Source organism: Microtus oregoni, unplaced genomic scaffold (genome assembly GCF_018167655.1).
Source record: "Microtus oregoni isolate MIOR12 unplaced genomic scaffold, Mior012 000069F_ref0000032, whole genome shotgun sequence".
Taxonomy (NCBI): Eukaryota; Metazoa; Chordata; class Mammalia; order Rodentia; family Cricetidae; genus Microtus; species Microtus oregoni.
In genome coordinates this window covers 5,001,647-5,025,818 of record NW_024543976.1, presented here as the reverse complement: position 1 = coordinate 5,025,818, position 24,172 = coordinate 5,001,647, and the positions used below count along the sequence as shown (strand labels likewise).

General features: G+C 41.0%; 1 protein-coding gene across 1 annotated transcript; it reads left to right on the top strand.

Annotated features, from left to right (window-relative positions):
• The first annotated feature begins 535 nt into the window (after nucleotides 1–535).
• Nucleotides 536–9,549, top strand: LOC121440650 (interferon-inducible GTPase 1-like). Its single transcript, XM_041641439.1, has 2 exons — nucleotides 536–603; nucleotides 6,186–9,549. The coding sequence occupies exon 2, from the start codon at nucleotides 6,206–6,208 to the stop codon at nucleotides 7,460–7,462; it is 1,257 nt and encodes a 418-aa protein (XP_041497373.1). The 5' UTR covers nucleotides 536–603; nucleotides 6,186–6,205; the 3' UTR covers nucleotides 7,463–9,549.
• The last annotated feature ends 14,623 nt before the right edge of the window (nucleotides 9,550–24,172 follow it).

Sequence of the window (24,172 nt, the reverse complement as noted above, 5' to 3'; positions counted from 1 at the left end):
TGCTTCCTTTTAGTCCCCAAAACCACCAACCCAAGGCAGGCACCATCCATAAGGGGCTACTCCCTCCCCCATCGATCACTAATATATACAATGTTGTACAGGGTGCCTACAGCTCACTCTTAGGAAGGAAATTTTCTTTTTTGGAGGTTCCCTCCTATCAGATGACTATGATTTGTGTCAATTTGATACAAAAACAAGTTGATACACGGGGGTCAAGAGAAAATAAATTCTAATGGGTCATGGAAGAACTTCTAACCTTATCAGTGTGCTGATCCTCGAACTCCTCACACTGGCTAAACCTTAGGCTAAAATGCACCTTTGTTATTACAGAGATTTCTACTTCCTTCGATTGTGAAATCAATGAGAAAAAAATAAAAGCTAGTTTAGTTTCATTTTCCTGTTCTTAAAATGCAGGCAATTCAGAAAAAAAAAAAAACTGGACTCCACCTCCTATGTGATTGGCTAGCACACTCTGAAGGTGGGACAAAAGTCAAGACAAAGGAGCTACCCAACTTTCTTGTTTCTGCTGCAAACACTCCAGCACAGCTGAAGGTTGTTCCTGTCCTGAGCAGTGAGAGCATCCCCTGGACACAGGATTTTCTGGTAACTAGGAATTCAGATCTGACTTCTCACCCTCCTCTGTCTCTTCCTAGGGAGCCTGTGAGTAACAAGACATTTAGAGAGGAATCCTCAGAGCTGGGATTCTCAGTTTGGAAGCTAGGGGTCTTTAATTGGAGGCAGGCAGGACTGACTTAAAGATGTTCTTAGGTAATTATTCACGTTTAGATAGACCTAAAGCAAATAACCAAGTTATTTAAAATTTAACCATTTGCTTTAGATTTGGGCTTTTTTCTTTGTTAGATGAAAATGAGCCTTTTGGTATATATGTGTTGTGAATTATAACTAGAGAATATATGAAAATTGTTGTGTCAATCTTGTTATTGCCCAGTATTCTTTTCTGTCCCTTTCTACCCGGTTCAGGATATTTGTTTTACACGACAGTGGAAGCTAGACTTGGGTGAAGGATAGCCTCTGTAAGATGTTTCTGCTTACTTGCTGGGGAACAATTCTAGGATAGTTTTTGTTTGAAAAATATTTGTACAACGAAATCATGCATCTCTGTTGCGTTTTTATCATCTTCACCAACTATTTCTCTCTCTTTTCCATTCTTATTCTCTCTTGGATCTTTCCTCTATCCATTATTCTCCCTATGTTTTCTTGTCTTTTTTTTTAATACTCCACTGATTTTAATCAGGATCATTTCCTTGTTCTGTTGTAAGGTTATTTACTTGATCATTTGCTACTTTCTAGTGGTCTATATCTGAAGAAAAATGACTCTCTCTCCCCCTACAAATCTCTAATCCTAACATAAGGATAAGGCTTCATGTGCCCCTGATCTCATTCATACTGAAATGAGAACAAGATAAATCTTATGTGTGTCTCCTGTAGGTAACCCCAGAGGCCATGTCATATTTAGAAGATATTATTTTATGTCACTCTCCCCATCTCCAGCCTCTGGCTCTTCTGCGATGTTTTCTGAACTTGGTGAGGGTGGGAGATTGATAAAGATGTCACTGTTTTATCTAAGAATGAACACTCAACCATTACATATTCTCACCAGGTTTGACCAGTTAGGAGACTGTGCATTAAAATACTACTCAATGCAAAAAATGGGAAATGAGCAAAAACAACAAAACGCTTGTCTGTGCAAGGCCGAGAGCATCACTAATCTCTGGTATAGTCAAAATATTTAGAAGGAAATCTTCCCATTTAGAAAAACAGCAGCAGTAGATGCTGAGGGACATTTTTAATGAGGGAATCCTCTTTAACTTCTTGGTTTTGATTGTGAAGTTGGTGTGTTAGTGAAGAAATGCATCCTTTTGTCCTAATTAATATTTCACGGCACTGTCTTTTGTTGTGGTCATGTTCTGTGCAAGACATTTAATGCAAATTTTTCTTGTTTATTTTCTTTTTCTTCTTCAGTAGCTTTTTGTGAATTTTGTATAATGCATTATATTTGTTTTTATAATATTTATGTATTCATTCTCTGTGTCCTCATACACCAGGTCTAGGTGCTCACATGCTAGAGTATGCTTGTGGAGGTCAAAAGACAAGGTGTGAAAGTCAGTTCTGTCTGCTATGTGAGTCTTAGGATTAAAACTCAGATCATCTGTCATAGAAACAAGTACCCTTTCCTGCTCAATCATTTAGCTGGCCTGAGATAGTTTTAGAGTGTACATAAGTAGACCAAGGCATGGGGACCAAAAGGATGGGAGGCTTTTGTAAAAAGTTCCCAGCAACTTTTGTCTTAGGAACTTTCCCCCAGACTAAATGCAGAGGATCCAGGATCATGATTGCCCTGATAGATGCAACTACTTTCATTTTCATCCGGGTCCACTCAGCTTTTATGAGTGGCCAAATTTTTTACCAAATAGTTAATTTCAGTCTATATTAGAATACCTTAAATCTGACATTCCTTCCATCTCCCACTTCACCACCCTCAACCCTCACTGCCTCCAATAGGTTTAGTGAGGCTGCCTGAGAGTTAAAGCTGGATGTCTGTCCAGCTTGACAGACAAGTAAACAAAACCCAGAGGGGACCCTGGCATTTTAGCAATAGTCACCTAGCCAGAAGGCCAGGAGCTGAGCAGCACCCAACCACCCTGTAGAGACATCACTTTTCTGAGTGTGGGGAAGAGGGTCTGGCTCTGTGGCTGTTGTGGACCATGCTCTGCTGTGCTTCTAGTGGTGCTGGGTCTGAGGGCCTGGCACTGCCAGCAGTCAGGCCTTCAGCAGGAAACAGGAACAGTTACCGCCTTAAGGAAACATAAAGTTTAGAAATTTATACAAAAAATGTGCATACCAGTTTAGGTATTGAAACATCTAATCCCATAAATGTGTATAAAAATGTATTATGTACTAGCCATGAACTGCTATTGGACACAATGTTTTGTGACTTATCACAACCTTTATCTTATGGTTCTGATGAATGTTATTTTAATTAAAGTCTACTTTTGTAAATGTTGCCCAAAGAAAATCAGTATCTTAAGAGAACTTTGTTGATATAAATAAGATTAATTTTAGATTTGTGTCTGTGTAGTGAGGTTTGGCTTTAGGAATTTTAATAGCCTTTAACTAAAGTTTACTCAGTCATACCCATATAATTTTTTTTGATATTCAGCCATCCTCTGACTTAAACAAAACCAATTAAAACTCATTTCCTTCACCATTTCTAAAAGATATATTTCAGGATATGTATAACCTTTCAAATATTTGTATCCTACTTCTTGGAAGATGCTTTACTTTTTTAAAATATTGTGAGACAAGATGTTATAAATAAACAACTTTTAGATGGAAATGGTATTTGTTGCCCTGACAAACTGGGAGGGATGTTAAATGATTGATTTTCATAGGGTCCTAAGCTTAATCAGGCCAATTTGTCAGAACCTGCCCTAGGAACTGTTACCATAAATGAAGCTATGTCCCACAATGCAACAGTCATTGCTCTAAAAAGGGACAGAGAACAGAACACACAGATTCCTTAAACTAGAGACTACACAGCTATGGAAAGTACAAATTATCTAATCAGTAAAACAAAACCCAGATCCCAAACTTTCCCCCTGGGATGCACGTCTATACGATGAGAAACTCTATCTCTATACTATTAGGAAAATCTGGGATTCTAGAAGCACACTGGGGAAGACTGTTGCTTGAGTAGGAGATTTGTTAAAAGGGTTGTGAATGCCATGGATAGACAGGCAGAGAACAGCATGACACAGCAAGGCAGAGGTTCTGAGATCGGGCCCATGTGGCAGAACAGGGAATCTTTTCTTATGGGTCTGTGCCATGTGATTGATGAGAAGCCTACAGTGCATGCTTGCAGTCGAGAACTCTATGCGCGGTGGAGCAAGAACCTAGGGATAAAAGTGGTGTGAGGTATGGAAACCAAACCACTATCATTTCTGAAATGATCACCAACAAAAACTAGGGTTGCTTTACAAAATAAGGTGCCCCTGGTTAACACTTCAGATAGCTAGAAATTTTGAAGAGTTGACTCAAGGGTCCTCCAACACTGGCCGGATGGAAAAAACATCTGAAGAATCAGAAAGGCCACAAAGCTTTCTCAGAACCATCGGGCTATACAAGAGTTGGAATCCGGGACCCTGAGATGTCTACCTTCCCGGCTTTATCTCTGGCAGTGGAGAAGGGTCTGTACTGATACAGGCCACTTTAGATTAACCAACAATAGAAATTCATTGCATTTAATCCATATAATAGTGAGGTTACACCAAAATAAACAGGCAAAATATAACACATTGGAAAAATACTTATTACCTAAGTTAGGCACAGCAGGCATGGAGCTATTTCCAAAGTGATGCTTTAACTCAATGCCTAGCAAAAAAAAAGCATAGCAATTTTATTCATGTGGCCCATATATAGGGGTAGACCAGCTTTTAAGAAAGCCCATTTAGAATTACATTCCCTGAGCATGCTCATTTTAAAGGGATGGACAAAAATCCCTCTCAGAATTGCCAGGTTTCACAATATCATCTTAGCTGACAATAAAGAAAAGGATAGTTTGAAGGAACTGAATATGGGAAGAAATCTGACCAAGAAGGTACCTGCCCTGCTTAGTCAATAACAGATTGATACATGTTCTTGTCCTACCTGAGCATCCACACATGGAGGCTAATCTCACATGGCTATATAGCATTCAGAGTACCCAAATATTTCTATAGGAAGGCCAGTAGCTTTACCTGTTTTCAATCTCATGATAGATTCTTGTGTCCAGAGTTTACAAGAATCCAAGGAATAGAGAGAGTCTAATGGTACCTGAAGTTTGATAGCCCTCTTTGCTCATGGCCTCTGTGATCTGGTTTCCCAGACTCTGCGAAGTAGGGAATGATGCATAAAAATCTACCAGGAGATCTCAATGCTGTAGGACTGAGTTATACATGTCCATCTACACCTGTTGTTCCTACAGTAACTGACCTAGTGCTGCCAGATCACCCTATCCCACAGGGCCATCTATGATGTCAAGCTTATAAAAATAACACAAGAGCTAATACAGATTGGCAAATTCAAGTTTCAGGAGTTGCTGTGATCTATATCAACTCAGCCTCCTGGCTGCTCTTTCTCATGTTTCCTAAATATGTTGTCCATGTTCATTTGTAATGCAGCAGGTGCCCTGCTTGTACTATCTATGTGGACCAAGCATCCATTGGGATGGGTGATGTGCCTAACAGGATTTTGTCTGGCTTGGCTTCTTATTCAATTATTCAGGGAGGCCAAGTCTCTTCTAAAGAATTTGGTCCTAGGACAAATCTGTGTGGCAATGGTGACTGGACTGGCCAACACTACACCCCATATAAATATGCATTATATTTTGCAAAGTCTCCCAGTTCACTTTGGAAAGAACTTGTCCATTGGCCTTCAATTCAACTCTTTATTGGAAGAGTGTTATATATTAGAGATCAGAAAGGTTCATGAAGAAATCTTAAAAATAAGAGACTTTGGCAAAAGTGCAAATTGAGAAAATAAACATGCCGAGCAGATAAGTAAGGGACTGCGTGACAACCAGAGGCTTGAAAGTGTGAGGAACATTACCAGAACTAAGAAGACAAATAAGAAAAAATATTTTTCTTAAAAATACCATGAGGACTGAAAAGTTCACAAAGGCCAAATAGCATAGATAATAATGAATAATAGAAGCAATCAGTCATTCCAACCAACAGGGAGGCCATGAAAATACAGCTGATTTATTCTGGAATGGAAAATGTGAGGGGTCTCTGGTCATGTACTCTAAATGACTCAGAGGCACAGAGCAGACTGAATGTTAAGATGGATCTGCAAAGACACAAAGGAGACTAAAACATTAAAGTCTCATGTGATGGTTTTAGATCCTGCAGAAAGAATGGCCCTACTGTGTCACTTATTGGTGAACTCTAGAGAAGCCAAACTCGTAGAGGTGGAAGGCAGGGTGATGGGCAAAGCTGTGGGAGAGGGAAATAGGATGATGTTAGTCAAAGGACACAAAGTCTCAGATGTGTAAAATGAACACAGTGGGAGATCGGATGTAGTACTGCAATCATCAAGAATGGTATGTGGCAATATACATGAAATTTGATAAAATATAGATCTTAAATTTCATAAACATCCTCCTGACTCTTCCTTCTTTCCTTCAGTGCATTAGTTGCTCACAGTCATGGGTCAGCGGTTCTCTTCACCTAAGGATGAGCGCCACCAAGAATTGGCCTCCAGCTTTAACGAATATTTTAAGAAGTTTAAAGTAGAAAACAAAATCATTCCTCAAGAAACCTTAGCTTCAATTGAGTTAAACTTGTCAAAAGGAAACATTCAGGTGGCAAACTCTTCTATCACTAATGCATTAAAAGAAATTGATGGCACCCCACTCAATGTTGCTGTGACAGGAGAGTCTGGAGCAGGGAAGTCCAGCTTCATCAATGTCCTGAGGGGGGTTGGGCATGAAGATATAGATGCAGCTGAAACTGGTGTGGTAGAAACTACCATGGAGAGGCATCCCTACACACACCCCAAGATTCCCAATGTGGTTTTTTGGGACCTGCCTGGGATTGGAACCACAAATTTCCCACCCAAAGATTATCTGAAGAAAATGAAATTAAACGAGTATGATTTCTTCATCATTCTTTCTGCCACACGCTTTATGAAAAATGATATAGACCTTGCCAAAGCAATCCGCAGGATGAAGAAGGATTTCTACTTTGTGAGAACCAAGGTGGATTCTGACTTGAAAAATGAGAAGGAATTCAAACCACAAACCTTTGACAAAGAAAAGGTCCTGCAGCAGATCCGCAGCAGTTGTGCGAGGACCTTTCAGGAGCATAACATTGAGAAACCGCCCATCTTCTTGATCTCTAATAAAATCTCATCTGACTATGATTTCCAAATACTGATGGACCAGGTGGTGAATACTCTCCCTGTATACAAACGTCACAATTTTATGCTCTCCTTGCCAAGTATTACAGATGCGGCCATTGAAAGAAAGCGGCAGTTTCTGGAGCAGAGCATTTGGCTCACAGCATTAGCGACTGCCCTACTCAATATGGTCCCTTCACTGATCGTCTTAACGGGCAATGATGTGGAGAATCTTAGGTACAGCATGAACCTCTATCGAGCTGTCTTTGGAGTGGATGATGCATCCTTGCAGAGTTTGGCTAAGGACTGGCAAGTGTCGGTGGATCAGCTCAAGGCAAAGATGAAATCTCCTCATGTGTTTGAAACTACAAAGGAAGAAACAATACAAGAAAGACTTTCAAGACTTTATGAAGAGTTCCATTTGGCTAAAAGGGATGTATTTGCTAAGAATGTTTATGTTCAAAAATTGTTTTACCTAAAATATTATTTCCTTGATATAGTGACAGATGATGCTAATGCTCTTCTCAGAGAGATATGTGTAAAAAATAACTTGGTTTCTGATTAGGCTGAAATCTTGTAGCTGTCAAAAATCAGAATCAATGACAGAAAAATTGGACACTGATATTGCAAAATAACATACTGGGTTCTTCGGACCATACAGGATTTATCCATACTTAGTGATCATATATCCACATTAGCTGTAGCAAGGGGATCAGATGTGTGTAAATAATCTAGTGTTAAAACTATCTACTCGCTTTGAATAAACCCTCAGATCTAGTCATTGCACTTTTATACAACTTTATTTCATATAAGTCAACATCCACTTTTAGGTTTAACATTGTGATGGGTGGTTTGATCGGCAGACTCTAGAATCACATGGGAGATGAACCTATGGACTTGTATTTGGGAAACTATTTGCTTACATTAATTGAGGTGGGAAGCACTGCCCACTGTGGGTGGCCCCATTCCCTAGCTACTGATCCCTGACTGTAAGCCACAGAACGAGTAATTGTACTTTTATACAAATTTATTTCATATCAATCAACACCTGCTTTTAGGTTTAACTTTGTGATGGGTGGTTTAATTGACAGACTCTAGAATCACATGAGAGGTAAACCTCTGACCTTGCTTTTGCAAAAGATTTTGCCTAAGTTAATTGAGGTGAGAAGCGCTGCCCACTGTGGGTGGCCCCGTTCCCTCGCTGCTGATCCCTGACTGTGTATATGGAAAGGGAGGCTAACATAGAACACCTGCACTCATGCATTGCTCTCTGCTTTCTTACTGTGGGTGGAGGGGGACTAGCTGCCCCCAGCTGCTGCTGCAACTCCTCTATAACCTTGAGTTTCACACCTATGTCCTCTCTTCATAGTAATACCACAGGAAAAGCCATAACTGGGCTGGAGAGATGGATCAATTGTCTTGCAAGTCTGTAGACATGAGTTCAGACCCACAGAGCCCACATAAAGCCATCTATGCACCTGAAATCCATACACTCCTGTGGAGAGACAGGAGGCAGAGGCAGAGAATCCTGGAAACTGTGGGGCCAACTAACCTGCCACATGCAGCTATTAAAAAGGAGACCCTGACACAAGCAAATGGAAGGTAAAAACCAGAATCCAGTGAGCTCTGCATACATGCCATGTCATGGTAATCACACATGCAAATGCACTCACACAAAAAGATTTTCCTTAAAAGTAAGGAGGAAAGTGTGGGGTGGTAACTCAGTGGTATAATATGCACATGCATGTGACCTCAGGTTAAATCCCTAGCACTCCAGAAACAGGGTAAATGGTGATGTGGAAAGATGGCTCAGAGGTTAAGAATCTTTGCTGCTCTTGCAGAGCACCTGGGTTCAGTACAAATGGAACGCACATATTAGCACACAGTAGCCGGTAATTCCTGTTCCAGGGGATCTGATATCCTCCCTGACAGCCATTGGACCAGGAACACATGTGCTTAATAGATATGCTTGCAAGACAAATATTCATACATATAATTAAAGAAAAATGTAAGAGATATATGTTTGAACAAGAGGGCAAGAGAGAAAGAAGCAATAACCATACAGATCATAAAAGTCTTAATAATAACAGAAATTCTAAAAATCGTATTTAGTCAGAATCCTTGAGAAAATACTAAAGAAGCTCTCTAATTCTGTACCAGAACCAGTGAAGATGAAGGGATTTCCCTACTTTATATTCATAGGCTTTTGAATGTTGTAGTTACTAAATGACTGATTTACTCCATATCAATACCAAAAGCTATTTAATAAACTCTTTCTTTAAAAAAAAAGACATTAACTGTTACTTGATATTCCCAAGAACCCATAGTAACTTCACAGTGACTGTCTATTACTATGATTGGTAATACTCTATTACTAATGCATTTCTATTGTTGGCTTGTTATCTCATTTCAAACTCCCTGGCATACATTTGGTCATCCTTGAAATAAAATGTAGATAAACAGTACATCTGTTAGTAAGACTGAAGGAGAGACACAGAGGAAAGAGAAAAATTATTTATGGTGAGGAACAGTTTTTTAAAGCAGCTATATTCCTATAGACTAGGTGGATTAAACATTGGGATTTTGTTCTCACACTTCCATTGACTTATGTCTGAGATTCAGGTGCCTGTGTGGCCAGACCCCCAGTAAAAGCATTCTTCCTGGTAAGACCTCACATGGCCTCCTATGGTGCGTCTATCCAGAAAATGGTTCCCTTCTTGCTTCTTCTTGTGACCCTATTGTTGTGCTTCATGTTCATGACCTAGTCTACATATAGATGCCTCCCAAAGCCTTTCTTCCTAGCATGAACCCACTGAGGGCTTGGGCTACTAAATGTATGATTCAGGGGCAAAATAATCAGTCTATAACAGGTTATGCAAATTATGCTGGTGGTTCTGTTGCTTTCTTAAATAGAAGCTATGCCAGACACCTACACCAAATACTACAACATATTTTTACCATAAACTGAGATGCAGACTTGCAAAAAGATGGCCCATGAGAAACACTAGACAACCCCTTATCCACTTAAGAAATAAAACCAAAAAAAGAAACAGATGGTGGTTGCTGAGAATATTTGTAAATTGCTGTAATATAGTGTACTTTGAAGAGAATTATGGAAAATGGAGGCTCCAGGAGGTCAGGTAGAAAACGGAACAAAGCACCTTGCATAGAGTGCTCTTGATTCCCAGCCTGGGCTTATTTGAATGTGGCAAGTCCTCTTACAATTCGGAAATTGTACATAGTAGACCCTAGATTTTCCATAATAGCACCACTGAGTCATGGATTCTGCTGAAAGGCAATACTGCAGCCATCAACGGTTTTGATTTCCACAAAGAGTTGCAATAGAATACACACTATTGCACTGTTCCCCATGGGTACCTCTATGTACATAGCTCTCTTCCCTATGTAAGCTATTGGTGCATGGTGCATTGTAAGACCAAATCTAACCATTCCTCACCCCAACTTTCATGTATGATTCACGCTCAAAGGCCACTTGAGTGGCTCTATCACAGTACAACAAATTATATGTACCTCTTTGGCTTTTAGAATGCCCTCATTCTGTGTGACCTGCTACAGATCAGGTTCTCACAGTCATCAGTTATATTTTGTAGAGACACCATTGTAATCTAAACAGAACCAAAGCCTATGCAGCCTCTAACATAATGCCCAACTTCTTCAGGGGAATATTTTCCAGATTAATTCTCTTACCCCATTGATAAGACACTGACACGTCAGATGTACCAAAGAGGATAAAGATGTATAAGAATGAAAGGCAAATTGATGCCACAAAGATAACACAAAATCTTCTGTCAGTGGACACTGCAAAGAAAGCTGAGGAAATGCCAGAAAAAGAAGGAATAATTCTAAAGAAAGTTACTAAGGATAAAGTGGATATATAGCATTATTAAAGTAAAAGTATTAGCATAATTCATTGTATAAAAATGAGAAGTTCATAAATGAGGTAGATATCTTTGTAAAAATTCTGTAGGGCTAGAGAAGTTCTTGGGTAAAATACTTGTTCTACATGTATGAGGACCTGATCCCTACTGTATTTGTTCTGGTTCTCTAGAGGAACAGAATTGATTAGATTGAGAGAGAGAGAGAGAGAGAGAGAGAGAGAGAGAGAGAGAGAGAAAGATGGATAGATAGATAGATAGATAGATAGATAGATAGATAGATAGATGATAGATAGATAGACAGACAGGCAGATGGACAGACCAATACAGATTAGGACACGTATTGGGGTGGTTTAAAATTTTGACCCAACCTATTCAACAATGACTGTTTACCAATGGAAAGACCAGGAATCCAGTAATTGTTCAGTCCATGAGGCTGGAAGCCTTAGCTGATCTTCAGTATAGGCTGGAAAACGAAGAACTAGGGAACTAGGCTCTAATGCCAGTGAAGGGATGAACTGGCCATTGAGAGTGAGAACAGCCAAATAAAGAGCAAGAACTTCCTTCTTCCATGTACTTTATATAGGCCGTTAGCAGAAGGTGTGGTCCAGGATAAAGGTGGATCTTCCCACCTCAAGAGATCCAGATTTAGTGTGGGCCTTCCAACTTCAAATGTTTTAATTACAAAAATATCTCTCACAGGTGGACCTAGATGCTTGGGTTTTAGTTAATTCCAGATATGGTCACATAGACAACGAAGAATAGCCATCATACCAAGAAAAGCCAGATATGGTACTGCATTTCTGTAACCCAGTGCCACAGTAGTGGGGGGAGGGCAGGCAGAGACAAGAGAATGCCTGGAGACTTGTGGGCCAGTTAGCCTTGCATATGCAGTGCAAACAATAAGAGACTGCCTCAAACAAGAAAGAAATCAAGGACCAGGAGCACAAAAATGGATACCACATGCACACACACACACATTCTCCTGGAAGAGAATTTCAAAGAGCAAGAGAGTCCACCCAACACTGGACTTTAGAGACACTTGGGTCAGACTTCTCAGTGCAGAACTGCTGAGAAATGAGCTTGCATTGTTTCAACTCTGCATTTATGATAAGGGATGACAAATGCACTTATTAATTCCTCAACATGATGGAATTGGTTGTGGTTTTCACATTTATCAATCATAATCCTTTATAGGCTTTACCTGCAGTTGCATCACTTTACTTTTTTATTTGCTATATTTGTGTAATGTATTTGTTTTATATTTACTTTAACCTGATATAAAGTGGGGTTTTTTTGTAGATTGTGCATAAAATAGTCTGGATCATTTTTCTATAATACATTTCAAGAAGTTTTTTCATTTGGTTAGTTGGTTGGTTGATTTTTTGAGACAGGGTTTCTCTGTAGCTTGAGAGCCTGTCCTGGAACTAGCCCTTGTAGGCGAGGCTGGCCTTGAACTCACAAAGATCTTCCTGCCTCTTCTGCCAGTTCTGGTATTAAAAACATGTACCACAACCACATGGCTAAAAGTTAATATTTTAATTGGACCTCTTAAACTATCTACATTTTATATTTGTATTAATATGTTTATACTTATGTATGCCAATTTGCTGTTTTCTATTTTCTTACGTGTTATTTTGTGGGGGAAGGGGAGAGTCTCCTTGCATATTTTTAATTAAATGAGGATATATTACTTTCCATTTCTGGCTTATTATCTCATAGTTTTATATTACAAAATAGTCCTCAGGTTTACAGTGTACACTCATCACTTGCATAGGCTGCTGATAAAAAAAATACATAACATGTGAATTCTCTTCTTCCACTGTGTGGCTTCTGGGATATGGCTCTGAACATCAAACATACAGGCAAGAGTCTTAATCTACTGGGCCTTCTTGGTGACTTCCCTATCATAACGACACCTTAGCATGCTTCCAATGTCCTTCCTCTCAACGTTTTGTCATTGTAGTCATCTTTCTTCTAATAACTCATATGGTTGAGGTAATAACACTTTTATGTCCCTAAGAAATCTCAGAAACTAGACTGAAGAAATAGCTCAGTAGGTTGGAGTGCTTGCCACAAAATAATGAGGACTTGAATGCAAAGATTAACTGCAACAAGGTAAAAGACAGGCATGGCCACTCTGGGGGAGGGATGAAGACAGGGGATATGCCAAGGCTTTCTGCCCATCATCATAGCTTCAATTTCAATGAGAGACATTTGCATATAAGTAAAGAATAGCATGCAATAGTAGGATACCTGTCATCTTCCCTTGAAGATGAAGAAACACATTCATATTTGCACACATAAACACATTCTCTCTCTCATTCTTTCTCTGTGTGTGTGTGTCTCACTCTCTCTCATACACATGCATACAGACACATACACACAGACACACACTATAACACACACTCTCTCTCTCTCTCACACACACACACACAATTGCACATACACCATACACAATACACCATATACATACAATGTACACACATACACACAGGCATAAACACCACACAAACAAAAAAATCTCAGATACTATCTCAAACTTACTTTAAAATTTGGCTGAAAAAAACAATGCCTAAAAACTCCTGCTTCATGTATGTACTTTTCAATAATATGGAAAAAATCCATTTCTCATTTGAGCATCACAGCTAGATTTTTACTGAACATTTAAATAATTACAGCCAACATTTCTATAACTTATATTTGATTCACCAAGTCCTTAAAGTGTTCTCCTTCCATATGTATTTTAGCACTGTAACTTTAACACTACTGACACTGTAATGGAAGTACCATTCTGGGCACAAAACTTAGCACACAGGCAGCACAACAAATTTCATACCAAAACAAATGTCTGATTTAACTAGGAAAGTCCTTAAATGTACAAACCATTCTTTTCTGCTTCTGTGGTTCCACTTCTGGCTAATTGTTAACTAAGTGTGTTAACCCTGGATGCGGGTTCATGCTTAAAACTCTGAGAAAGGCTTGGGACTGCATTGGAATCCCAAATACCCAGAATAGCCTCCAGCCAGCTAATAAAGACAATTTTTTGGTTTAAACCCATGTCTGAATGGTCATCTATAATAAACACCCCACAACAAGACAGATTTCATCTATTCTGTAAAACATTTATGAGGTGTTATGCTAACATTGTCTTTTCTTAGATCCTTGGAGTTCCACCCTAGCCTATTTCCAATCCAGAAGAATTCTGACAATAGTAGATGTTGCTATGGTTATGATAGTCTTTGGTTATCATGGCAAGTTTGAGGGAATATCAGGCTGCCTTATTGAGTGACGCTTTACTTCCAATTCTTCTGTTTCTGTAGATACTGAGGCTATTACTCTCGGACAAATGAAGCCTGGGCGAAACATTGGGCTACAAATAGAATTTCCAGGCTCAGTTTCCTCTTCTTGCCCCTGCTCCAGGGAAAATATTCACACCGTGTTTCTCTGATATTCTAGGTGATCATGGTTTCAACATAGGATTTTTCACAGTCTAAAGTGGACCAGAGTCACTGATGCTGGACATTTTCTTCCTGTACATACACAGAAATGCTAGCATTGATTTTTTTTCTGAAAGGCAGTGCTATTTGCAGACACTTATGCTCTCTGGCTTCTAGTCAGGCTCAAACAGGTCTGGGGTGTGAAATTTGTGGGGTGAGTTGGCAGAAATATCATTGAGAGTTTTCAATTGTCTTTATTCACTTATCACATCAGAGATACAGGATATGCTAACCTGGGGTCATGCTTACTTTCTGTTTTCCTTCCTTAAAATGGCTATATTTGTAGGAGGGTGAGCATCAGTGGTGGATACTCTTGGTTGAAAAGTTGACTATGTCAGTAATTAACTTAAACTCAAGTAGCTGGGTACACTAGTTAGGGATGTTTTATTAAATCATTTGAAACGTGAAGATCCACATTTAATTTAGATCTTTTCAAATTAAAAGATACATGTTTAATCTGGACCACACCTTCTGCTGCCAGCCCATATAAAGGACATGAAGAAAGTAAATTTCTTCTATTCGCTTTCTTGTTCTCATTGGCAGGTCTATACCTTCTCTGGCATTAGAGCCTACTTCTTCAGGATTTTAGTGTATAAAGAAGACCAGCTGAATCATCTAGCTGATTTCTTAGACCTTCCATTGGTAGACAGCCATTGTTGAACTAGCTGGACAACAGCTTATAGGCCTTTCTAACAATCCTATATAGACATGAATATTTGGAGAATTTCATCAAAGGACAAGTAATGTGGATAGGGATGTAATCCAAAGATTTGCATTTTACAAGCCAAGACACCCTTGGATTGACAGCAACCACTATGTCCGTTTACTCTGAACCTGAACTTAGGGAGTGAGGGGATGGAGAAGGAAAATTTAGTTGAAACACTTAAAGAAATTCTAGTATTATAATTAAGAGAACTGAATACAGAGAAATGTCAGAGTGAGACAGCTTATCCATAGAAAAACTATCATCTGTCCAGTGGTAATGCAAATTGACAGTGTTCTTAAGAGGAATTAATAATTACTCAGAGGAGTGTCTACCATTTCCACTTTGAGTCACTGAGTGGTGCTTTAAAGACTTAAATTAAGAAACACTTGGGAAAAGCGAAAAATATATACCTGTGGGGGAGTGAGTTTGACATTCAGGGATAAAATCTTTTAAAATTTCACTTTATATCAAAGCATATATATATATGCTTTGATATATATATATACACACATATATATATACACATATACATATATGCACATATATGGATATATATAGTAGGGATTAAAGTATGGCTATGACTGCAAGGGCAGTCAGAAGCGCTGGAAACTGGAAACCCTGGAGTTAGATTAGAGGCAGTTTGTGCCACCTGAAATGGGTGCCAGTACCATGTCAGAGCAGTACATGCTCTTAACCACTGAGTCATTTCTGTAGCACAGGCATAAAATGTTGAGAATGTCAGTTCCGTGTCTGAGTGAGATGTCTCCATAGAAGAATGAAGAGGCAGGTGGATCTGTTTATGAGAGATAGAGAGGTTGATCTCTGAATCTGTCGCTCCTAGTTTGGATGGCACTAAATTTCTACTGTAGTAACTCACCATGTGTAAGATGTGACAGGCCTGGGCAATATAATAGAATTAATTACGATGCCCTCCTTAGTTTAAATAATCCACTCAGAAACCACAAGTGCCCCCCTGTAAAGCACTACATCACCCCTGTGTTTCCACAGTATGCTGACATATGCTAACATTGTACATCTTTGTAAGTCGTTCTTTACAATCGCTTATGCCTAGAATCAGGTCATCAGCTTTGTCTCCTACTGGCCAGTGAGGTGAGGGCCAGTGTCTCTTCTGAAACTCTTCATTACCTTGCAATGTAACCCAAAGAGTGTTAGCTGTGGCCATTGCATTTTTTTGGATCTGTGGTCAGAATTGCAGTGTCAAACAGCTAATGAAGCTTTTGTGTGTCCTGAGGTCAGATGCCCTTTTATAATCAACTGATAACATTTAAATCCCTCAAAAATGCTAATGAGGCAACTAAGCCAGTATGCCATTCTGAAATGTAAGCCTAAGTCAGGCAACTAGTTCTCTATTGAAAACACTACAGGGCTACAGAGGTTGTAGCTGGTTCTGTTTCCAGCTGTTAGGGATAAACATGCAACACTGAATTCATCCTACAAATAAGAAGCATTTCAAATAACTGACATCTGTAGCAAACAATAAAATGAGATTAGTGTAAAGGGTATATGCATCTTTATTTTCCATCAGTTAAGTGAGGCTTAAATCAGACTTAAAAGATGAGAATCATTTTCTACACACGTCATTGACCTGAAATGGCTTCTACTTTTTAATATATTTTACAAAACTTTTAGTATTTTATTAAATTCAAACTTGACGTGTGTGTGTGTGTGTGTGTGTGTGTGCGCGCGCGCGCGTGCGCGTGTGTGTACACTCAAACTCAACCATGCAAGTACATGTGGAGGCTGGAGGTGTCAATGTATAGTGTCTTCCTCTATCACTCTCCACCTTATTTTTAAAGACAGGGTCTATCATTGATCCTATTACCATTGATGGGTAGAAGACTGCACAGTGATCCCACCTCACCACCCTAGGCTTTAGTGTGTGTGGCAATCCCAAGCAAGTGCTTCACCACTGAGCCATCCCTCAACCCTCAATATTTCACTTTATGAGATAAATGGTCCTACAGTGGACGCAAATGTCTGTAATTCAAATATAAATATATTATACAAATTATAAAATTATATACATATTAAAATTTTATTGAAAAGAAACAAAGTGTAAGACTGGGGGTGTAGTTCAGGTTTTTAGAGTTTAGAAAGTTCTGGATTTAACTATTATGAACAAATCACACCTGTGATGCCAGCACTGGGGAGCTAGAGATGAAACAAACCAAACCTTAAGTTCATCATCTGTTCCATTGCAATACAAGGCCAGCCTGACTGAATAAGAGCATGTTAAAAAAAATACAAAACATGGTGGTGAATGAGCTGTGGTGGGGAGGAAGGATGGTGAGTTGGTGAGAAAGGGAAAGATGGGAGAAGAGACAATGAGGAGTCTACATGGAGTAGGGAGGCTCACCCAAACTTCCCCTCTATGGCTTCCACTTCTTCCCACATTCCGTGTGTGCATCGTTGATGACTATCAAGAAGCATTGAGAAGCCATTTCAGTTTCCCATTCACGGCAATGACAGGAAATGCTGCTCTCCTTTTATTTTGGCTGAGAGTTTTTTGGGAGTTTTGCATTTCTTCTGCTGTCATAACAGCTATGGGAATCCTGGACAGGGACAGGGTCAGTTTTCTAGTAAAGATGTTGGTGAGACAATGGAATTGATTCTATACATTGTCCTCTGCCCTTTATTTGACTAAGAGTGAGACTGCCCACAGATCGCCAAAGACGTGCAGAGTTACTTGTGTGGCTTGAAGAGCTCCCTCAACTGCAATCCCCTAAAGGAAGGGAGGAGCTATGTCGTGACATAGCCAGCCATCTTTAGATATATTGGGGTTGATTGAATTAAGAAACAGGATTGTTGTAGGACCTGTAATTTGGAGCTTTTCAAATTAAACAGGGACAGAGAGGTTGGGAGAGGGTCAGTGGAAGCACGGGGGTGAGGTCTGTGCTTCATATCCTGTCTGGCTGTGGCAAGCAGTTTCTGTCTCCAAAAGGAAGGGAGGGGCTATGTCGTGACATAGCTAGCCATCTTTAGTAACATTGGTGTTGGTTGAATTAAGAAACAGGATTGTTGTAGGACCTGTAACATGGAACTTTTCATATCTAATGTGGACTGAGAGGTTGGGAGAAAGTCAGTGGGAGCACAGGGGTGAGGTCTGTGCTTCATATCCTGTCTGGCTGTGGCAAGCAGTTTCTGATGGGGCATTTGCACCGGTTGCTGGAAATTCTTAATAATAGCATTTGGTCCTATAGCCACTGGTGGACTTGTTGTCTGAGGTTCTGATTCATCTAGCTGGATGACAAAAAGAACTCCTGGGTCTGTCCCCTTGAAAAACCATCTGAGTTTGGAGAGCATCCGCATTCTCCAGCTATAACTGGCTTTCCAGACAGTGGCCTCTTTGCCTTCTTTAGTGAATTGGATCTTACTAGGGCTACAAGTGGGGCAAATGCAGAGATAAATGGTAGCAGCAGTGTTGGGGTTTTGCCAGGCACAATAGGGCCATTTTGCCTGGCTTACCTTGATGCAGTCCCCTGTAGTTTCTATGTGACAGTGCAACTGCCCCATGGAGCCACAGCTCCAAGTCTGATATAGTAATCATGCCCCCCTGCAAGCATTAAGCCTCCCCTTTATATGATATTCTGGGCAGACATAAAATAAGGGCCCATGATCACTTGGTTGTATGTGTTGGGTGTGTATGTTGCAAGGGTCAAGAGTTATATCTGGAAACGAAGACCCTGGAGGTGCTGTCTTTGATGTCCTGTGGTGGACCTTGCCAGTGGCCATAAAATAGTGCCCAAGGTAGGTTCATAGGCTGATGTAGATTTGGATCCTCTAAAAGCACGTGGCTCCCCATTGGTGTCCAGGGCAGGAGCGAAATCGACAGTAGAAGAAGGGTTGTCATTGCAGTGAAATTTTAATCGCAAGGGGATGCTAGAATCTGGGTGAGAATTCCAGGTCTCCTCTACCTGCAACTGGTGAAAGTGGGTGTGGTAAAGCCAGGGAGGAAATCTGTCTACTTTGAGTGGGGTGGGAGTCATGAGAATTACCCGGAATTCCTGGAATTGCCTTTCCAGCATGGCTCAAGACTGCAATGTTGATGTGGCCAGATCAGAACCCAGTCTCTGGGCTGGAAGCTATGGGACTTAGGTGGGTAAGCAGTAGGGTAAATATCTTATAGTCTTGGCAAGATCTCCACCCTAATTTGGGAGAGTGCTCTCAAGCTTTGGGTTAAGTCTACTTCCCCATCCTGTGCAATGAGTTCAGACTGCAGGCTGGGGATGAGAGGGGTTGGGTGTCCAAACATAATCTTGAAGGGAGTTAAACCCAATTGGTAGGGGGAAATCCTAACCCTAAATAAAGCATAGGGAAGGAGGGCCACCCAGTCCTCGCCAGTCTCCAAGGCTAATTTAGTGAGGGTCTCTTCTAGCATTCAATGCATCTGTTCAACGTATCCTGAACTCTGGGGTCTGTATGCACAATGTAATTTCCATTTGGCTCCCAGTGCAGTGGCTATTCCCTGACTTACCTAAGAGATTAATACAGGTCCATTATCTGACCCTATCACGTGTGGAACACCAAACCTGGGAAGAACTTATTCTAGAATCTTCTGGCTACAGTGTATGTAGTCTCACGTTTAGACAGAAATGCCTCTGTCCATCCTGAGAAAGTATCTACAAACACTAGCAAGTATTTATATCTGTATTTGCCCAGTTTGACTTCAGTGAAGTCTGTTTCCCAATATATTTTAGGGCGTGTTTCTCTTGCTAGGTACCTTTTTCTCCTTTTGTTTGGTAAGCATTTACCAATTGACATGCCTGGGATTTTTTAATAATAAGAATAATTTGGTCAATTAGCTGACTGGCATGCCTAATCTTTAAGGGTGACCTTGGAGTAAATCCTTAAGTTTGTTAGCCCCCATGTGGATAGAGCAGAGGAGTCAATACAATAAATACTGTCCCATGAATTGTGGGAGAAGAATTTTCCCAATAAGAAGGTACCACTAGTCGTTTTCTTTTTGAGCCCCTTCAACTTGTGTGTCCCAGGCAGGTTCCTCTTGCTTGTAACAAGAGGGTGGGGGGAAGAGAGCATGGCCCCGGGTGTGTCTGGGCTGATAGGGTGTGGTATGGTTTACTTACTGACACTTCCTTAGCTGTCCTGCCTGCCAGATTGTTTCCTGGGGTGGCCAAGTAGTTTCCCTTTTCATGGCCAGACAATGCAGCACAGCCAATTTTGGGGGGAGCCATAGGGCCTGCAACAGGCTTAGGATTTCCTGTTTATATTTGATAGTCTTTCCTTCTGCCGTCAGCAAGCCTCTCTCCGTGGATATATAAGGTAGCAAAAGCTTAGCTGCTATCTCCGTAAATGTTAATTCTTTTGTCCTTTCCCAAGTCCAAGGTCTTTACCAGGGCTTTTAGCTTGGCCCTCTGGGCTGATGTGTCAGGGGGCAGTGTTTCTGCAAAAATCACCTCAATGTAAGGATCTGGTCAGGATGAACGGCACGGGGCAGGAGACCATCCGTGCCACTCTATCCATAGTCTCCAGTCCTCCCTCCTCTCTCCCTGCTCCCACCCCCCTGCCATCGAACATTGAGCAAGGGCCAGTCGACTGAGCAGTAGGTGACCCATTTGAGCTTCTGGACCAATACTCTATTGTTGTTGTTTGTATCCTTAAGGTCCTGCCAGTGAGCAAGAGTTAGATCCAGAGGGGTGGAAGGGTTTTTTTCCATAGTAGTAGAGGGAGAAGTGGAACGGCTTAGAATGAAAAGAGCAACAAAGACACAGACCCTGATCAAAGCAAACAAGGAACAAATCCACACCTTGACAATGTCCAGGGAAAAAGAACAAGATACTTCCTCTCTTGGCAAGTGAAGAACCCCAAAAATAGTCCTGACTGGGAACTGGACTTCCACAAAGATATTTCTGATCGCTCCCTGCCAGAGTCGGCTGAAACCTGACTTCAGCTATCTCAAGGCTTGCAGCAGCCAGTCTCACAGGCTACAACCTCCAATTGATGGAGACTTCTCTCGACCCCTCCAGTATCACTTGGCAGGACGCTTCTGTCCCAATGAGGGCCTGGTTAACACTTGGTCTGCTCTCACCCAGAGAGCCCAAGTCTGTTCGCTCTAGCTTTCTCTCTCTCTCTCTCTCTTTCTCTCTCTCTCACTCACTCTTTTTCTCTCTCTCTCAGAGTTGCTCTCCCCAGGAGAGCCTTTCCTTCCCTCTGCTGAAGAGCTTAGAGGAGCATATATATCAGACAATCAGACATACATACACACCTTACCGGTATTAGAACAAACCTCTAGACCTTGGTTTTCCCGGCGGGGGGCTCCACAGTTCCTGACAAATGCACTAAATGTTGTGTCCAAGTCGCAACCCCCAGAGAGACCATCAGTATCCAGTCAAGTCCAGAATAAAAAAGCAAGGTTTATTCGGAGTTCTATTCCTGCAAGCTGGGGTCTCCTCCTCTAATGGTAACAGAGCGATAGGGAGGAGAGTCCCCTTTATCATTTGGGGTTGACATTATATAGGCAAAAACCACAAACCAGGTTCATTTTGGGTCAAATGAGTTAGTCTTGGGTAACAGCAGGTGTGCCTTATCTCTAACAAGCCCATTCCCTCTAGAACCCTACCAAAATTAGAGTCCTACCCTAATTTCTGCTCCCTGATGGACCACAGAGCTAGGAGTTAACAGGTGGCCTGCTGCCAGGATGCAGGAGCACTTTGTGGTGAGCTCGGCGCCCTAGCTAAAAAGCCCTCGATGTCTTGCATTTAAACACAGTGCCCTAATTAGCTATTAAGCAAGCAAAAATTTCCTTAAAATTTTTCAGGCCCTTACAGTAACTCAATATCCAATGTCTAGAATCCACGCACAATCTTCTGATCTGCTCTAAAAGAGATTAGGTCCTTTCTCTGGCTTCACCCTCTGCAGCACTGACTTGGGCTGACTCCACCACACTGCTGCTGCTGTCCTTGCTGGTAATCCCATGGTACTGGCATCTCCAAAATGATGGAGTCCCTTGATACAATGAGGCTATCACCAAAAGCCACTCCAGGGCTCGCTTCGTGGAGCAAACCAGGCTTCCACTTCTCTCCATGAGCCCTTCTGTCCTGGGACTTCCACTAATACTGAGGCTGCTTCTTCTCCAATGCCCTATCAGGGCCTCTCACAGTGCCAAACCACAGCTGTTCTCCATGACCCCTTTATGCTTTCAAACCACCTGAGAGACTCTTATATGTCACTTAGGCTTCTAGTAAGATATAAAACTTTGATGGACACTAGAACACAGTTTCTATTCACCGACTTGAGGAAACCCTTCACATAAGTGTTTTTGCCTAAGTGATGTTGGCCTCTTCTTTTTTTGTTTGTTTGTTTTTTGAGCCTCTTCTTTTTTTTTAATTAATTTATTTATTTGTTAAAGATTTCTGCCTCCTCCCCGCCACCGCCTCCCATTTTCCTCCCCCACACCCAATCAAGTCCCTCTCCCTCATCAGCCCGAAGAGCAATCAGGGTTCCCTGCCCTGTGCGAAGTCCAAGGACCACCCACCTCCTTCCAGGTGAGCATCCAAAATGCCTAGGCTCCCACAAAGCCATTACATGCAGTAGGATCAAAATCCAGTGCCATTGTTCTTGAGTTATCAGTAGTCCTCATTGTCCACTATGTTCAGCGAGTCCGATTTTAGCCCATGCTTTTTCAGACCCAGGCCAGCTGGCCTTGGTGAGTTCCCGATAGAACATCCCCATTGTCTCAGTGTGTGGGTGCACCCCTCACGGTCCTGAGTTCCTTGTTCGTGCTTTCTCTCCTCCTACTCCTGATTTGGACCTTGGGATTTCAGTCCAGTGCTCCAAAGTTAGTCTCTGTCTCCTTTCATAGCCTGATGAAGGTTACTATCATACAATAGAAGTATATGCTCAACTATGTTCATAGCAGCATTGTTTGTAATAGCCAAAACCTGAAAACAACCTAGATGTCCTTCAATGGAAGAATGGATGAAGAAAGTATGGACTATATACATATTAGAGTACCACTCAGCAGTAAAAGACAATGACTTCTTGAATTTTGCATGCAAATGGACAGAAATAGAAAACACTATCCTGAGTGAGGTAAGCCAGACCCAAAAAGAGGAATATGGGATGTACTCACTCATAATTGGTTTCTAGCCATAAATAAAGGACATTGAGCCTATAATTCATGATCCCAGAGAAGCTAAATAAGAAGGTGAACCCAAACAAAAACATATAATCATCCTCTTGGCCTCTTCTTAATCAGTGCTAATTTCTTAGCTCCAGTTGTCCCAATAAAGCAAAGACTTACGTCACTGTCTCTGTTCTTGTGAATTACAGCTAATTCTTCAGTCCCAGCTCACCATACTCAGATCTCATCTTTGGTCTTGAAGTGAATCACAAACTCCCTCTGGAACTTCATAAGTTAGGCCTCCACTGTTTGCTTTACTCTCAACATTCTTATCTTCCACGCTACCAAAGAAAACATCATCAAGTTTTGAACTCGTAATGGATTTCTAGACCAAAGTTCCAAGGTCTTTTCACACTCTTTCTCAAAACAACATGGCAGATCTCTCACTGTAGCCCATGATCCTCTTACCACGTTATTTTAAGGTTTCTATTTCTGTGATGAAACACCTTAAACAAAAAATAAGCTGGAAAGGAACGGGTTTATTTGGCTTACACTTCCATATCTCTGTTTGCCATCAAAGGAATCCAGGACTAGAACACAAACAGGGCAGGGAAATTGGAAACAGTTGTTGATGAAGAGACCATGGATACCGCTTACTGGTTGCTCCCCATGTCTTGCTCCACCTGCTTCCTTTTAGACCCCAAGACCACCATCCCAAGGCAGGCACCATGCATAAGGGGCTACTCCCTCCCCATCAATCACTAATTTACACAATGTTGTACAGCGTGCCTGCAGCTCACTCTTAGGAAGGAAATTTTCTTTTTTGGAGGTTCCCTCCTCTCAAATGACTATGACTTTGTCAGTTTGATACAATAACAAGGTGATAAACAGGGGTCAAGAGAAAATAAACTCTAATGGGTCATGGAATAACTTCTAACCTTATCAGTATTCTGTGCCTGGAGCTCCTCACACTGGCTAAACCTTAGGTAAAATGCTCCTTTGTTATTACGGAGATTTCTACTTCCTTCAATTGTGGAATCAATGAGAAAAAAATAAAAGCTAGTTTAGTTTC

Bases quoted from the DNA above. Each gene is read 5' to 3' on its own strand.
- LOC121440650 (XM_041641439.1), top strand. From the start codon at position 6,206: ATGGGTCAGCGGTTCTCTTCACCTAAGGATGAGCGCCACCAAGAATTG.